The sequence below is a fragment of the Gobius niger genome (genome assembly GCF_951799975.1).
Source record: "Gobius niger genome assembly, chromosome: 8".
Classification (NCBI taxonomy): domain Eukaryota; kingdom Metazoa; phylum Chordata; class Actinopteri; order Gobiiformes; family Gobiidae; genus Gobius; species Gobius niger.
The window spans coordinates 15740493-15757789 of record NC_136859.1 but is presented as its reverse complement, the minus strand read 5'-3'; the positions used below and the strand labels follow the sequence as shown (position 1 = coordinate 15757789).

The 17297-nt window shown below is 40.4% G+C and overlaps 1 protein-coding gene across 1 annotated transcript in view; it reads right to left on the bottom strand.

Annotated features, from left to right (window-relative positions):
• The window catches only part of LOC306966392 (dynein axonemal heavy chain 11), a 37229-nt gene extending 20259 nt beyond the window's left edge, over positions 1–16970 (bottom strand). The window contains exons 1-44 of the mRNA XM_079561151.1: positions 16719–16970; positions 16476–16619; positions 16190–16383; positions 15934–16123; positions 15751–15850; positions 14987–15198; positions 14689–14910; positions 14443–14610; positions 14249–14365; positions 14040–14177; positions 13829–13944; positions 13554–13749; positions 13120–13224; positions 12647–13042; positions 11702–12034; positions 11307–11561; positions 10426–10595; positions 10124–10346; positions 9928–10044; positions 9767–9853; positions 9518–9676; positions 7617–7700; positions 7329–7487; positions 6948–7070; positions 6640–6762; positions 5962–6186; positions 5800–5891; positions 4812–4938; positions 4585–4737; positions 4231–4464; positions 3740–3871; positions 3492–3652; positions 2699–2855; positions 2484–2629; positions 2288–2404; positions 2065–2203; positions 1901–1993; positions 1642–1836; positions 1502–1579; positions 1301–1433; positions 1072–1199; positions 436–584; positions 216–366; positions 16–147 (exon numbers count right to left, since the gene is read on the bottom strand). Of these exons, the coding sequence (XP_079417277.1) occupies positions 16–147; positions 216–366; positions 436–584; positions 1072–1199; positions 1301–1433; positions 1502–1579; positions 1642–1836; positions 1901–1993; positions 2065–2203; positions 2288–2404; positions 2484–2629; positions 2699–2855; positions 3492–3652; positions 3740–3871; positions 4231–4464; positions 4585–4737; positions 4812–4938; positions 5800–5891; positions 5962–6186; positions 6640–6762; positions 6948–7070; positions 7329–7487; positions 7617–7700; positions 9518–9676; positions 9767–9853; positions 9928–10044; positions 10124–10346; positions 10426–10595; positions 11307–11561; positions 11702–12034; positions 12647–13042; positions 13120–13224; positions 13554–13749; positions 13829–13944; positions 14040–14177; positions 14249–14365; positions 14443–14610; positions 14689–14910; positions 14987–15198; positions 15751–15850; positions 15934–16123; positions 16190–16383; positions 16476–16619; positions 16719–16934 (7089 nt within the window). The 5' untranslated portion in view covers positions 16935–16970. The remainder of the gene's footprint in view (positions 1–15; positions 148–215; positions 367–435; positions 585–1071; positions 1200–1300; positions 1434–1501; positions 1580–1641; positions 1837–1900; positions 1994–2064; positions 2204–2287; positions 2405–2483; positions 2630–2698; positions 2856–3491; positions 3653–3739; positions 3872–4230; positions 4465–4584; positions 4738–4811; positions 4939–5799; positions 5892–5961; positions 6187–6639; positions 6763–6947; positions 7071–7328; positions 7488–7616; positions 7701–9517; positions 9677–9766; positions 9854–9927; positions 10045–10123; positions 10347–10425; positions 10596–11306; positions 11562–11701; positions 12035–12646; positions 13043–13119; positions 13225–13553; positions 13750–13828; positions 13945–14039; positions 14178–14248; positions 14366–14442; positions 14611–14688; positions 14911–14986; positions 15199–15750; positions 15851–15933; positions 16124–16189; positions 16384–16475; positions 16620–16718) is intronic.
• Between the last annotated feature and the right edge of the window lie 327 nt (positions 16971–17297).

Here is a 17297-nt window from a genome sequence, read left to right as displayed (position 1 = left end):
TTGCCAATGAATTACCTGATCAAGTTGTAGAGCTCCCCCAAATGCCCAGATACAAGCAAAAGTAAAATATGTCTCGTAAATTTCGCGAGGTGACTCAGATGGGATATTTTCTGCGGTTAAAAGACAGTCAAGCAGACAGCAGAGTGTCTAAAGAAGAAATAATGATTTACATTTGATATAAACTCATATTAAATCTGCCGGCGTCTGTGTAGTACCTGCACCATGGAGCTTTCTGGAATAGGAGTTATGGTCTTAAACTTGTTTCTCATTTGCTCTAGGCAACGTGGCACATATTTCTCAAACAATATCGTGAGGTGCGCTCTTTCGGTCTGCCGTTCGCGTTGGTCAATCCAGCTTGCAACATATCTGAGATCAAAGCAGTTTATAGCAATTACAGTCATCAGGTAAGGGACCAGAAATTGCGTTTTGACTCACGGGCTCCAGCCCAGGTCGTGCTGATTGACGTAGAGGATTCCTGCTCGGGACACGGTGGCAGGAGTGGCCGACTGGAGGTGACTGATTTCAAACACCAGTCTCATTGATGAGGTGAGTGGCACACGCTCGTTACTGGCTAAAGTCAGGACCTGAAAGGTAACATTTTATATAATTACAAAGACATCCAATTTTCTCTCAGTCTTTTCCTTTCAATCATCTTCGTGTGGTGTGATTTGCACTCGAGGCACTCCATAATTTCTCATCTCGGGTAACACATAATGGTATAACCTTTGGTAACGACAGGTGCTCCTGTGTTTTGTTGATATTACTGAAAAATGATGTGCAAAGTACCTCAAAATGTATAGTATACTATATACTGTTAATAAAGTGGATGCAACTATATTTATTTTCAGCAATGATCCTTTTAAATGTGTATTTTCATTTTTATATTTTCCATTTTTACTCTGTACACTAACACACCAATTTAAAAGAGTTGCTGAAACAATTTTAATGTTCCGACTTGCCTCAACCAAATATTGACAGGAGGATAATAAAGCAAACCCAATAGAAAAGACCTTGTTCTTTCTGTGTGCCCTGTGTTGTACAACAGTGAATGTGTTAACAGGAGGGAGGGACCTTGTTGTCATCCATTACAGTGTTGAGGGATTCAATCCACATCGGATCAATGTCTCCATCCAGCACAATCCACTTAGGCCCCGGGTGGGAGATGTTCGCCTGCTCTCGCATCAGAGATGAGAGCAAACCTGAAACCGGCAACAGTCCACGACAAATCAAACCATCTATACTAAATATTACTGAGATAAAAGTTAGTTCAAGTCTCTTTAATTAAAACACATCTGATTACCATCTTTCCACTCCCGTGTAGAAGGGTGGATGAAGCCGAACAATTCATCTGTATCAACTGCCTTTGGATTGAGGTCACTCCAGATGGGCTTTTTCTTCATGTTTGCATATGTTTTATGGAGGACTCTTAGTATCTGCAAAGTATTAATAGACAGTATATTAAGGGTTTACTGTAGAATAAAAATATTCAATTAAAACTCACCTGGCTTTTTCCTGTGCCAGCATTTCCAACAACAAACACTGAATGCCGTATGGCCAAAAGGTCCTGCAACTGCACCACCTGGGAAAATACAGACCGTGGTTACGAAGTTTTAATTCAAAGAAAAGTCATTATCATCTAACCTTTAGGACAAATGTCTCCTCGGGCTGGAGGCGAAGTTCCAAGATACTGCTGCGAATGTTCTTTTCAAATTCTAAATCTCTCTCCCTCTCCACATCCAGACCAGGGAAAAGGTCACTGAGAAGTCCCAGAAAGATGGACCCGTCCTCCGTCACAATTTTGGGCAAATTAAAATCTCTTAACGCACGCATCAGCACCTGAGGAATAATATGTTAATGAAACTTTGTGAAATGAATGAATTAATCTGAGCAAAGATTTTACCTGATCCTCTGGTCTTGCTTTGTCTCTTCGCTTTAGAGTTCCAGCCACAACTAAGACAGATTTCACAGCTCGCAAGCCCCAGTCATAGTGGTCCTAAAACCAATATAGCGGATATTGTTCATCACTAAACTTCTGGACAAATCCCTTGATATGATTATGTTTACCTGTTTAGAAAGCAGTTCCTTGCACAGTGAGTACAAAGTTATAAACTTCTTGGCTAAAATCTTTGCACTACGGAAGCCCTCAGTGACCAACATTATTTCACAAATCAGCTCCGTGTCCGGCACCACCATGGCACAAGGTCTAGAGTCATACAACATATCACTTAAGGCTCCAGCTAACAGTACAATAAGTCACAATTATAGTTATTGATAGGATGAGCTATACCTGAACAATGTCTTGAGGTTCTGGGGTAACTCTGTTCTTCCTGCATAGCCTGGGTTCATTGTGATAAAAATCCCCACAGACGGTTTTAAGGCAATTTCTGTGTCCAAGAACAGGAACCTGAAATGTTTTACAAATGTCATTCACTGCCAACAACATGATTTACAACACAATAACAACATTAATTACGACTGAATACCGTTTCTTTTTAGAGCGAATTGCGTCCTGAATGGTTTTGACTTGCACTGCCACGACTGACAAAACATCCACAGCGATCCGATTGAACTCATCAAAGCAGCCCCACGCTCCAGTCTGGGCCAGGCCTTTATAGATGTTTCCTATTGACTGAAGGACAAGCCATACCACATTCAGCATCAGCGTTTTCATGTAAGTCAAGATGCCGGTCTGTCATACCTTGTAATCCATCTGTTCAGAGCAGTTGAAGATGTACACCATGACACCCAACGCTCTGCCCAGATCTTTAGTGGTCTCAGTTTTCCCGGTGCCGGCAGGACCTGCGGGGGCTCCGCTCATGGTCAGGTGGAGCGACTGGGTTAAGGTGATGTAGCACCTGAAATGATAAAAAAAATATACATAGAAACTTTCAGGTGAAATTAATGAGAACTACAGAAATTAGATTTGAAATGATAATTGCAATAAAATCTAAACTGCAATATAGAAGGTCGCTAATTGCAATTGTAATAGCATTAGATAATGCAGAATGTACAATAGAAAAAATATCTCCCAGATTTCTTTGTGCCTTATTGTAAAACCTACTGACATTATATAGGTTGCTTTAGAAATATCATTATAAAACAACTCAGTCTCAACCTTTGTGAAAACCTTTATCAAAAACTTACATGTATATCCTATTAACCATGTGGTTGTAATTTCTGTGCAAACATACCCTGAATTGCACAGGATTGTTTGATTAGTTAAAGGCCCTATACTAATACTATAGTAGTGGTCCAAATACTAGTAGTGGTCCAAACTCATTTGTAACTTTGCACAGTGTTTTAAAATGAGACTGAGTTTACAATATGCTACAGAAGGATTAAACTAATGTTGTTCCACGGCTAGTTATTCAATGTGAATGACACCTTGATTTTGAATAGTACATTGTGTATTTAATTGCAATTGTAATACTAGACAAAAAAAAACCTGCAATTCAAAATCCTGCTGTCCTGTTTCACGAAGAAATAGTTACCGGTCTGTGAGTGGAGTGACAACCAGGCGTGGGGTATTGCCAAGATATTCATATGAATACTGGAACTGAGCATCGCAGATATTCACAAAACAGTGGCCCATTAGCTCATTCCAGCAATGTCTGAGCTGTGAAAGCCAGTGAAAGGCCTGTGCGGAGGTTGCCTAAAGACAATATTAAACACATTTAATCACAAGCAAACCACAGCTGTCACAACATAATGCCATATTGTGATATTAAAATGCAGAAACCTTTTGGGCAATGAGGTTAGCAACAACATCTCTTGCATGGACATCGATTGTGCACACGGTCATGATCTTCTGTCTGTTCGCCGGGCTCAGCTCTCCCAGCAGCATGCTAATCAGAGAATTGAGCTGAGCAACCTGAAGGAAACATATATTCAATTTACATGTGCTATTGTATTTAGTGTCCTGGTTTGCGTTTGTCAGCAGTCGTGTGAACTGCCAATCCAATCAGCGCGGACTAGAGACATGAAAGGTGAAAAAGATTATTCAAACAGCAGCCAAGGACATGCTAACCTCGAAGCGCGCTAATGAAACTGACAAGACCAATAATATAAGTGTGAGCTAGGTCCATACACAGCTCATACAAATAGCTCAGGTCATTGATTTATCACCTAAATATTAACTTTAAGCAAAATGCGTCAATCACTGTGAGTACAAATTTAACAGCTAATTCAATACCATTTGATTGGACGGCAAATTAGCATAGTAGTCTGCACCTGCTTCTTGTTGTAGTCCTTCAGCGATGACTCAAATCCTTCCTCCAGTCGTCTGAACACCAGCTCCATGTCGTTGCTCCACCAGATCTGAGAGCCGGTGAGGGCCACCTGAGCGGGCAGGTCCAGGATCCACTGCTCCCGAGGTTTGTCTTCATACGTGCCCACAGCGTCAGACAGGTGCACTCTCACACTGGCCCTCATAGATTTCTCCAGTGAACTTAGCCAGACCTCCACCTAATGCACGAGAAATGCTTCAGGTTTAGTTATAATGGTGTTGTAAAATCCAAATGAAGCATGCAGGACTTTTCACTGGTCTGAATGATCTCTCTTAAGTTACTAAGTGAATGATGTTACCGGTCCACAGCAGATGCACTCAGTCGGGAAAGGCACAAACTCCCTCTCTTTACTGTACATGCCCACAGCCAGTTTGGGATTATCCAGATGCTCATTCTTGGCAAACTCCAAATCAGATATGTTGTCAAAGAGTTTGGAAAGATGGACAGTAGTCTGCAAAGCAATTCAAATCATTTGAAGAGCAAACCTTTTTGTGAGACTCAAATGCAAATGTTTTGTGGAGTTACCTCTTTGGGACGACTGCCCTTTGAAAGGATGTCCAGCAAATCCGCAGTGGAGATGAAGTAGAAACGTGGAAACAGAAGTCTCTTGGTTTCCAGGTATTCCCCAAGAGCTTTTTCACACAGCGCCAACCTATTTCACGCGATATCACATAAGAACAACAATGGCAGCTAACTGTTTACATCCTTTTTGCAAGCTGTAAATGTACACAATAAAGATAGAAATGTGTGAACATTTTTTGGTTCCAACATGTAACAAAATGTATGCGTATCATAATGATATCTAAGCTAACCTATAAGAACTAGTCACAAGATACAGTCGTGCTCACAGGTTTACATACCGTGGCAGAATTATTATTATAATTTTTTTTTTACAAAAACAAAGTTGTTTTTTCTCTCATAGTTAGTGGTTGTTTGAAGCAATTTATGGTCAAACAACGGAGTTTGCTATGTTTAAATCATTATGAAAAAAGGAAGTACCAAAATGACCCTGATCAAAAGTTTACATACCCCAGTTTTTCATACTGTGTATTTCCCCCTTTAACATCAATGACAGCTTGGAGTCTTTTGTGGTAATTTTTGGATGAGGTTCTTCATTTTCTCTGATGGTAAGGCGGCCCATTCTTTTTGGCAAAAAGTTCCAGAGCTGTCTTGCATGAACTGCACGTTTGAGCTTTCCCCACAGTGGTTCAATGATATTGAGGTCAGGAGACTGAGATGGACACCAACGGGACCTTCACTTTATTCTGCTGGAGCCAGTGGCATCAGTGAAACACCTCCATATTTTACAGTTCTATTTTACAGGTATGGGGCACTTTTTTGTTGTCAACACAGTCATTGATGGCCTATGATGAAATTCCGCCAGGGTCTGTAAACCTTAGAGCACAACTGTCAATAATTTCTATTTTAACCTTCCTGCAAGCACTACCTCGGGCGACCATCAGGATTTTGTAGAACTGTAGTTACATCCATAACTTTTGTTGAAAGAACCAACCTTTTTTGTAGGTTCTCTAACTTCTTGTATAGACCGGACTTGTTGGTGGCCTCAATCACATTTTTCGTCTTGGCACTATCTTGCATCAACCCCTGCAGAAACGAAAATGAATTAAATGAATGAATGAAAATCCAATACAAATATAATCAACTCATTAAAAACCTGAAATTCGGCATCTATTATTTCAAATCTGTGTGCATCATCCGGGAGCTGCTGCCGGATGTCTTCACAATCTTTAAAGATGCTCTCAAGGTAAGCCCAGATCCTCTGCACCTCCATCCACACCATGAGCACAGAATCAGCCACTGTCAACTGCTTTTGAAGGGTCACCACTTGCACCAGGAAGTGGTCCACATGCTTGCTCTGAAAAATGTTTTGCAGCTGAACCTATAGGCAGGACACAGAAAGAAAGAAAAAAACACCAAACATTATAATTGGTTCGTGTGATGCCTTAGAATCTAAAGAAGAGCCTCTGAAATTTTGACATGCAAATTGAGAGCATTCTCAGCGCACCTATATAACTAAATGGTTGTCCTAATTAGGGGACTCTACCATAAACTAGGAAAGTCGAATGGGTTCCACACACAAAGATGCACTAAAGAGACAAGGCATCTAATTGGCGGCTGTAACCCCTATACATCTGGCGTACATGTTCAAGATAGCCACCGTGCAACAAAACACACGAGCAATAAATCTGATGGCTGAATAGGGACCTCTTTTCTCTCGGCAGTGCAATTAGACAGTCAGACGGGGCGGACGCTTTGCTCGCACTCATCTCTATTCAGAACCTCACTTTACAGCAGTGGCTTGAAATGATAATAAAACAACAAAGGTTTTTACCTGGTGATCCTCTAGTGCTTCAAGCAGTCGTTCGTCGCATTTAAGAAGCAGCACGGATGTTCGGTAATGGTCGACATAAGAGAGCTCCATTGTTGCCCATGTTCCAGTTATTTCGGTAACAATCTGAAATCAAATCTAGTAGTTTTTAGTCTAATAACATTGCAATCATTTTAATTGATTTCACTTCTTAATCCCCACCTGAACCCAGCACATTTTCATTTGGATTTGGGTAAAGGTGAACAGGAGAACATGCACTCTGTTCTGATGGGGGGTTAAGAGGGTAACTTTGGCATCATAAAATAAACAACCTTTTCTATGGCCATCTCTTTGACTGCCTTTTCCACTGTGCTGCGGACTTCGTCTTCGAACAAATGGAGCCGCAAAGCCAGGAGGTCTTCTAGTGTGGTGCCATCAGTCACGCTAAAATCCATCTGTGGAGAGGCGATTTATTTTAGTCGTTCAACTCAATATGAAACACCGATATAGAACAGATTCAGTGCACAAAGAGTGAAATCAAATAGTCTCTCTCCTACTGTCCACTGGTGTTGCACAGTTTTGTGTTGCCCTTCCACTTGAACATTATTTATTTAGGTTTTGGACCACTACAAAGAATAAACTTACGAGAGACTTCTTGTTCTGTATCTGTAACACTTTTTCAACTTCATAGTAATGTGTATCTTTTCCTTCACCTTTGTGATTCCAATTAGCTGTACCCAGTGGCGCTCCCTTATGGCCGGGTTCTGCAGCTGACTCACGGCCCGCAGCGCTGTCAGCAGGTTCTTTACATAGAGGTCTAACCCCGAGTACACGTCCCACACGCGCGCCTCTTTGTCGAGCCTCCTCATGTCCTGCACAAACAGAAGGAAGGTAAACATAATGAGTTAGTATGGGGCATCTGTTACAGGCCGCGGCGGTGCGTGACGGGGAGACAGCAGGAGCGATGTGCTGGTGTGATGGAGCACTGTTGGTGACCTCACCTTGGCAAACCTCCTCAATTCACCATCCATCTGGTCCACGCTTATCTGCCTCCATTTGGTCAGTGTCCATTTCTCCACACTGCTCTGTAGGCATATACAATTATCACAGAGAGCGTTTATGACGTTTAGGGTAAAAGGTCAGCCTCACAAAACATCACAGATGATGAAACTATTTTTGGATAATAACAAGGACAATTAAATGGTAAGTTTTCAAGCTCGTAATACTTTCTGAAAATATTACAGTTAGAAATGAGTATACATATGTTTATGGTGAGTGAAATGATCCATAGATAATGGCAATGGTCACCAGACAGTTTCATTCACTCAAATACTCTTCTCACTTACTAAATCTGTAAGTGACAAAAGCTCCATGTTGTCATATTAAAATATAAGTTTAGCCATAAAGATAGCTTGTTATTAATTAATGTAATACAGTATAATTTAACTTAACTTAACTTATTCATCTATTTTGTATGGAAATATTCATACAGTATTACTGTACATTTTGTCTGTCCTATTACAGCATAAAACATGAATCAGATTATGATTAAAAAAAACTAGAAGCCCTGTTTTTTTACTACTCACACATCATGACCCAGTACAGTGCTCCTTTTTGCTATTTTTAACCTCATGAATCAGATTCTTTTTGGTCAGTGTCAGTCACTCAGTACTCAATTAGCATTATCGATAGCTACTCTCTTACTTACTTTTTACCTTTAATGAAGTAAAATTATTACAGTTTAACCTTAAAGGATGGATGCAAGTTGGCCATTTTATACTCACTACTGCCAAGGAGTCCGAGACACAGCCTACAGATAGACAGATACAATGATAAAATGACCAGACTGGAGCAGCCCGCACCCGTGTAGATTTTTCATCTCATAGACTTCTCGCTCACTCCTTCTGTGTTTGATCAAATACATCACCATTTTGAAATGATATTGATGAACAGAAAACAAGTTTATAAGGGAAATCGCTCAAATGAGAGTTTAACGGGATGGCGATCAGCAACAATCTCAATTTGGGACCAAGACATTAAAGGGGCTCGATGCAAGTTTCCTATTTTATACTCAATACTGCCACCTCGGGCCATTTGTGTAACTGCACCTTCTATATTAATCTCGTGCATGACGGCAATTCGGACCGAAGTGACACCTTTTTAAGTGACAGGATTGCAGTGCAGGATTTTAGAGGCAGTTGTGGTGAACAGGTCTGGGCTCATTCTACACATTAGGACATGGCTGGAACATGTAGGGGGAGGAAAATACTTAATTTTAACATTTTTAAACTCCCTATAGTCCCTTTAACTTAACCCCCGCCTTAACCGAGTGCATTTTCCACAGTTCAGCTTTACCCAAATCCATAAGTTCACAGCCTATGGGCCAGTGTAATGCCTCATTTGAAAGCTAAGACCAACAAAACTCATCTAAATGGCATTTTTTCCCTTCGCTTTTTTGTTGGTTCTTGTTGCTCTTTGGTGGCTTTTTTTGGCATTTTTCACTTTTTGGGCACTTCTCTGTAGTTCTCTCTTTTTTTTAGCACTTTTTCCATTTCTTTCTTTGCGTTTTTGTCACTTTTTTTCACTCCATCGTCACTTTTTTTTGCCACAGTTTTGCCGCTCTTTTGTTGCGTTTTCATCCTCGTTTTCGTCTCAATTTTGTTGCTATTTTGACACTTTTTCAAGAAGCGTTTACATTTGGCCAAACTGGCGAAAATGTGCTTGGTTCAGGCGGGGGTTAGGGGGTTAAATAACATTAGTCTTACTTGAGAAAAGCCTGTGGAACTACAGTAGGTACATAGTAATAAATAAATAGTACTAATATGTCATTTTTTTACTTTCTGTATCAGAACTGTCTATCTGCTTTTTGTAAATCGTTGCATCTCCAAATGATGCTACACACCTGCACAAATATGATAATGTCCCATAGTTCTTTGAGGACTGAGATCTCTCGGCGACAAAGTTTAATTTCTCTGTATTCAGGAATAGTGACGTCAAACAGGTTGGTAGATTCCTGGAGATCTGCTAAAGCTTTCTCAATGTCTCGGATCTCCCTTTCAGACTGCAAACACAACAGTATAGCACAAACAATTATGGAGATACAAAAATGCTTCAAATATCTAACCAAGCATCATCTCTGAGTTACTCTTGCCTTCTCAAGACGGGTATAGGGATCCCCTGCGTTGTAACTAAAAGGAGCTGTAGCTTTGAATTTTTCCCTAAAGCTTCTTTGCTTCAACTGAAATTAAAAACAATAAAGATGAGAAACGGAAAATGTGCAGCAAGAACTTGACAATGTGAATGTATTTTCACCTCAAATTCCACACAAAGCTTTCTCAAAACCAGTACTTCGATATTTTGCAGAGGTGCGACTCCATGCCTCACTTTCAAGGCCAATTTCTTAGCCTCATTCCATTTTTCTGGCAGATCCTGAAAAGAAAAGGTTGCACGTCAGTTGTAACAAATATGTCATTCGAGTTAAAACGATTCCAAGGTTGTATTTCCTGACCTCCAGCTGTGAGTAAACCTGCTCAGGAATCTTGACTCCGGATCTTTCCAGAAGTGTCACTGTTTGACGGAGAGGTTCAAACATTTTGTCTGTGTTTCTCTGTCGGTCTCTCACAGCCACAAGGCGACTCATGACTTTGACCAGTCCACAGCTGTCCCCCTTCATGACGGTAACACCAAGCCCTTCCACAGTGACCTGGATGAACTCCTCCAGCTCTTTCAGGCTAAAACGGGCAGATTCATTTTTACATAATAGTTGCAATACACGTATGTGCACAGTTAATAGAAAGTTGCGTGCTCTACCTGTTAATGACAAATCTTAAAAGGTGCTCTTTGAACAACCAGCTCCATTTTTTTATCAAATTAAGGACAGTAGCTTTGAATAACTTGATATCGACTCGAAACCACCCATCGTACATTTTGAAATCTTCATACTTGGAAATGTCAGAGTACAGATCTTCATAATAATTGATCTGAAACAAAAGACAGATTATCACAAATAAATCATGCTTATTTACACTTAATTTGCTGACAAAATACTTACAAATGTGCAATTTTATGCATGTTTTTCCAAATTTATACAATTTTAGCCTTGTTTTGTTCTTGATTTACAATTGCTTAAAGAAGAACTAAGTTACTTGTTTATCTTAATAAATCCTTTTCATAGTCCCTCGTTGGTAATACAAGTGTTTTTGGGGTGTCTTTCATCTACCCCTGGTGTCTCTGGCCAGAAAACCACAATTGCAACTTCCCTGCCACCGACGTGGAGGCCCAATACACACTAATAAAATCACAAAGAAGCTAATAGGCTAACGGGCAAAGCTAACTGCGGGCTAGCGCCACTTAAACAGCAAACAGTATTTACAGCGAAGTTTGAGTGAAAAAAAATATCTCCCTTGTGCAATTGGTTGTACAATATCCCTTTCTCCTTTTGTCTTTTCTGTCAGCGTAGTATTTACCCACACGTATAATTAATGAGTAAAAAACCACAGCATGCTACGACACCTGCAGGGGCGCTTAGGTTACTTTGTTCTGCTTTAAGTTTAGTTTGATGTAGTTTTATGAAATATCGTTCTCAATATTCAAGACAGTTAATGAATATTGCCTTTTTTACCCTCATATTGAATACATAACATAGACGTTACGTGGGTATTATTTCTGTTTGCCATCAGAAAATTATTTACCTGCTCCTCGAATTTCTCAATAGTTGGGGAGGACTCAGGTAGTACATCAGTTTTATACGCCTCTATCTCCTCGGCTGTGAGGACACGTCCATACAGCAGAAACTGGTTGAGAAATTCCACCCTGTCTTCCTGCCACAGGTGGGAGTAGCAATCAAAGTTCTTCTGGAAATGGATTGCTTTCTTTAAGACGTTTCCCACGCGCTCCATTATTTCCTGTCTGAGGTCCGACAGATCCACCATCTTATCCATCACCTCCTGGGAAATAATATCATATTGTTAGAAGCAGCAACAACTTTTTCAAGACAGTTATTGGATAGTACAATTCTCTCATACAGCCTTTGTTCACACATTAGGAAAGATTGGTCAAATACTAAAATATTTTCATATTTTTGTACCTGATAGTTCTCGTTGCTCAAATGTCCAGCCACTCTTTTGATGCTCCCTGAAATCTTGAATATGTCTCCCACCATCCCCTCCACCAGCTCGTAGAGGCCATCCCCTTCCTCCCGATCCAGTGACGGGACAAATGTGAGCTCTGAGCCTCTGAGCAGGAGCTGAGCCTCAAACAGAGCACTGTGGACGGGCCCAGACTCCATGTTGTCCACGAAGAACTGCAGCGAGCGCCGAATGTAGCTGAAGAGTCCTTCGATCACCAACTCGTCCACAAACTCCAGGTAGACTTCCCAAGCATTGGAGGCAGGGTCAGCAGTGAACAAAGTCTTGTTCTCCTGGTGGACACACACACACACAGGTTTATGGACATCAAATATACATCATAGAAAGATGACAATCATTTTAGTAGTTCTTCTGATCAAGTGAATTGTATTTATCATGTACATTTAATACACACAGATTTAAAGGCACACTTTGTAACATTTTGACCTATATACTGTTGCCAGCAAAACAATTCTGCTAGACACAAAACAAATGCTTTTGTTGCAGTGGATATTCAAAGAATGGATTTGGATGAGGACCTAACATTTTTTAAATCTCATATTTGGATGCCTTTAGTCAACATCTCCATGGAGACGAGCTGGAGACGTCCCTGTTCCCAGTAAAGTTCATTTCAGGTCTTGGAGAGGTGGCATGTGCTTGTTTGTAAAAATGTTTCAGGTCATTTTCAATCAAACAAATGTTTGTATTTAATTCTATTTATTGGGTTAAATGAAATAACATTATGGAAATGTTGCGCGACGTGCCTTTAAGTTATCAATGCAATGAAACTATCATCCCCCTTCAAATGTGCAGTGATTTATTGTACATTTATGAATACTTTCAATACGTTTCAACAATACATTACTGTGTAAATATAGTATGTTCACATGTATGTATGCACGCACCTGCACCAACTCATAAATCAGCTCGGCTTCCTTTTTGATGCAGCTGTTGATTCTCCTCACATGCTCCGCCCGTTCTTCAACATGTACCAGTGATCCTTTCCTGTTGTCCTTCCTGAAAACCATGGCTTGCTTTCCCCAGGCCTTCATCATTGTCTGGATAGTATGACAGTTGTCTTTAGATTTTTTGACTCGCAGAGCGAGATCATGTACAAGATCTTTGGTCGTCCTTATGAAGGTCCAACAGTCCGGATCCTGCCAGGTCAAATCCAACTCTGCTCGGGACAACTGTTTGTCTATAGCATCCATTTTGGCTCTAATAAGAGGTAACTCCACATCCAAAACAGTCTGCTTGAGTTGATTGTACTCTTGGACTAGCAGCTGAAGACTTCTGACATACTGTAAAACATTTTAACATGAGCTAAAAGAAACAGGATTTTGACTGAAATTAATAAAATAAACTTATTTTCCTTTACCTTTGAGAACATGTCACGCTTTTCAAAAACTGTCATGGCAGCTGCTGGGATGCTGATGTGACAAAGGGACTGTACGTACTTCACATCTTTTAAAATTTCAATCAACTAAACAGAAACAACAATAACAATGAGGTTAAACAGACTGGTAAGATAAAAGAACACCACATTCTATGACCAGATATAAATGATGTCCTCCTCTAGTTGGTACATATTTACACTCAAATTCACTTAATACTTAAGTGCATGTCCTTTTTTTCTTTTCTTTTCTTTTGTTTTTTTCCTATTTAAAATATTGTTATGTTGTTGCACTTGGTAACTTGTTGCAACTCACAAAAAAAGCAAAAATAAAGATATGTTTTATATTAACTTATTATTCCTTATTGGTTGGCAGTGATTGTATTCTGCACAGTGACTTATCAACAGAAATAATTGACCTCTAGGCTGAAGTTGACTGTGATGAGTCCTGATGTGTGGTCTCTGGTCAACAGAGGCTGGTTCAGGTTGGACAGACATGTTTCTTCTAGACCGTTGCTCCATTCAGAGTGGACTCTCTGCTCGTACTGGTCCAAGAGGGTCAACATGTCCGTGTACATCTGATACTCTCTCATCACATCCACATCAGTGGCAGACCTGAAAACACATTACAAAACATGTATTTTAAATTATTTATTTACATCTTCAATTGTTCATAACTGTCCTGTACACTCACATGTCGAACAGTGGTCTTATTTTTTTCCATGGAGCTTGAAGCCGTTCTCGAATCATTTTTGCCCATTTAAATGCAGCTGATGTATGAGCCAGGTACTTCATTTCCCTTCTGTCTTTCTGTAAACCGTTTTTTTGTGGTTAGACAAATATTGTTCATGCTGTATTCAGTGCTACACAATCAAACTAGTTGAGTCTGATTAAGACAGTAATACCTGATTGAACTGGTTCTTCAACAGCTGTTTACATCTGTCCAGTTCATCACGGAGCAGTTGTTTTAGTACAAGGAAGTTGTGGCTAAATATTTCTCGGATGAGGTTTCTGTCCATGAACGGCCCCACAATAGTTAATAGCTGAAAGACATTTTGTTTGAGATCAGAACTCCAAACTACAAGTCTAGTATGTGAAGCTTGACTGTACGTACTTTCAGTGCAGATTCCAACTCATTGCAATCTTTGAAGGCCAAGCAGAGGAGGCTCGCAAGGCGACACTCCAAATCCATAATCTGCTCCTTGAAAGCATTATAGTCATTCTCAAACTCCTGCAAACAGATACATGCAGTAATAGTTATGTATTAAGTTATTAAAACATTTAAATCCTTTTTTTTTTCTGCTTCACCTTGGAGTCACAATCCAGAGGGTTGCTTTTTGTGTGCCTAATTATCTGGCACTGGTTACTGAACTCGACGTACAACTGAGCAGCTTGGTCATAGTAAAGTTTGCCCCTGACTCCACCGAATTCTAGTTTTTCCATCCTCTCAAAGTCAAGCATAATCCCGAGCGCGTCCTGAAATAAAAACACACAGTAATATAGTATAGTATTTATACAAATTACCCCTCAAGCAAATGTTCAATGTGCCCCCACCTGGATTTGTTGCAGGCGATTGAGGAACATGTTGAAACGGGTAAAAACCATGGCAGAAGGGAAATCCCATGGCGTGTGACTCGTGCTGCCAGTCAGCTGCACTCTTTTAGTCTCGTAAGTTTCTTTAAAACTGTGGAAAATGTCAAGGGCCCTTTCTATCATTTGTAGACTCTCTTCTGTGTCCTCTCTGAGCAACACATCTTCAGAAACATAAGCGCAGGCCTAAACAAATGGCAGAAATGTTAACAAGAAGTTCAGGCAAGAAAATTCTGCTTAAACATAATCCGAAAAGACGTACTTGATCAATAATGAGATTGCAGAGTTGTTGCAGTAGGACAACAATACGGGCTGGTCTCTGATAAGAGTGACACTTGGTCCAGATGAGAAAGATTGTGTGAAACAGTGAAGTAATGCAGTGTTTCATTTGGGCAAAGCCACCCTTTTCCAGATGCGACAGTTGAGCACGAAGAGGTTGCAGGTGCAAATTGATGTCCTCGGCTTCTTTTAGGGCTTCATGAAACAAAGAAGAGCCTTCAGTCTCAGTACCGGTAATCAAACCTTACCTGATATAAACATTAGGTCAGGATTGTGTGGTCACAAAATATTAGGGGGTATTCTGGGATTGGTTACACATTCCATAGTAATAAATCAAATGCGCTGTTCTTGTAAGACAGCCCAGGAATTTACAGCAACTGGAGGCTTTTTGCCAAAAAGAATGGGCCGCTTTACCAAAAGCAGGCAATGCACGGTATTAGGAACTGAGGTATCTAAACAGGGTCATTTTATTTGGTTATGGTGATATGAAATAAGTTACGTACATGTTTCCCACAATAAATGGCTTCACAACATCACAGACCATGAGCGAAAAAAAAGAATCCACCAGGGTGTGTAAACTTACTGGCACAACTGTAAATACATGGCAGATTCAATTTCCATCTCAATCGTAATTCTATTTAGTTTAGTTTAATTTATTTAATCAGGACATTGTGCAGTTACGATAAAAAGATGGCTGCACCAGATTAGGCACTATGCTAATTTCCATCTGTCGTCCAACAGTCTTACCCTCAAAGACCTTTCCAATGACCATCTGAATTGTTGGATAATAACTGCTCTCCATGATTTCTAAAGTCTTCTCCATTTTTTGAACGACAGGACTCTGAAGCTGAAAATTAAAGTAATTCAGTGGATGGCTAGTTAAAACACTGGTAAAATGGTGGTGGTGGGTTTCATGCTGGGCCAACTTACCTGTTGATAAATGCTCTCCATGTTGCTCTTTCTGGAAGCCCAAAACCTTAACTCTGCCCAGGGTCCTGGGCTGCTGCCTGCCTTCAGTATATCTGCAGAGTCCTCCATTAAAGTCTTGTGAATTTGATTGGTCCAGTCGATAACTTGTGTCTCAATTGTGTGGGTAAGTGACCTGTCATAGCTTTCACACCTGGAAGTAAAACGGTTTAAAAATGTGGCAACAAAACCACTGAAGTGGTAACATTAGAGATATTACATTTTTAAGTGGTTTTGTGCCTTGTCCAACCACTGTGTAGAAATTGGAATGGGAAGAATGGTTTTCCCCTGGATCTGACCCTGTACAACAGACGTCTTACTGGAGATCCGCTCCACGTGTCGTATGATGTCCTGGGACAGCAGTTTGGGCCACAGCTGGTGATTGTTTGCGTTTGCCAAGAGTGGAGCACATAACTAGTGATAGGGAAAACCGGTATTAAAGCCAAAGGCAGTGTAAACCCCATTTTAATATTTATCTAAGCAATGAGGCAGCACAGTGGAGTCACCTGCTCAATAGTGCAAGACACCTGTAGAAGTGGTGAGGGAGACATCAGGCCAAAGGTTAAGACCTCTCTGAAGTTTTCAGCAGTCAGTGGGACAAACTTTTTCTTGAGAATATACAAGAGATTATTTGATGTAGCAGAAGGGTTCTGTAAATATGATACATGGTATAATGTGTCAATTCTTTCCACTGCACATAAAAAATGGCAATAAATAGCAATTCGACAAAAAGAGAGAGATGGCCATACCTCAATAGAAGCCACCAGACAACCCTTTTTTGATACAAATAGAAAAAGGGCATTATTCCTGTCGAAGAACTGCTGTAAAAGAGCCTGAAACTCTGGGCCAGCTGCACTCTTGTCCCACGTCTGGGGAAGCAATCGTAGAAGTCTGCACACGACTCCCTCCACAAACTTCACTCTGACGTCCTCAAGAAAACACGGGACACTTTCCTCGTCCGACATTTTTGCTTTTACAACATTATGGCGTTGATGTGTAAAAGCACAAAAAATGAAAACAATTACGATTTCTTTTATCTTTAAAAAAAAGTATTTAAAACTCAGATTAGTTTTACAGTAGTCCTCCCGAAAGACTGTGCAGCCATAGGGGGCGGGTCAGCGTTCTGTTGCTTAGCGACAGCTCCTGCATTCAATCACTGCCGCTGTGCGTAAAATAAATAGCAGACCTGTTGTCGGGCTCCAGAGCCCTTTGAAAGGCACGCGGTGCGCACAGTGTTACATTTAGCAGTTTACTGTTAGCAAAAACATCATTAATTTATGTATAGGCCTACCAAAGTTTATTTTCTTTTACCATCTCTTGACAGCGCC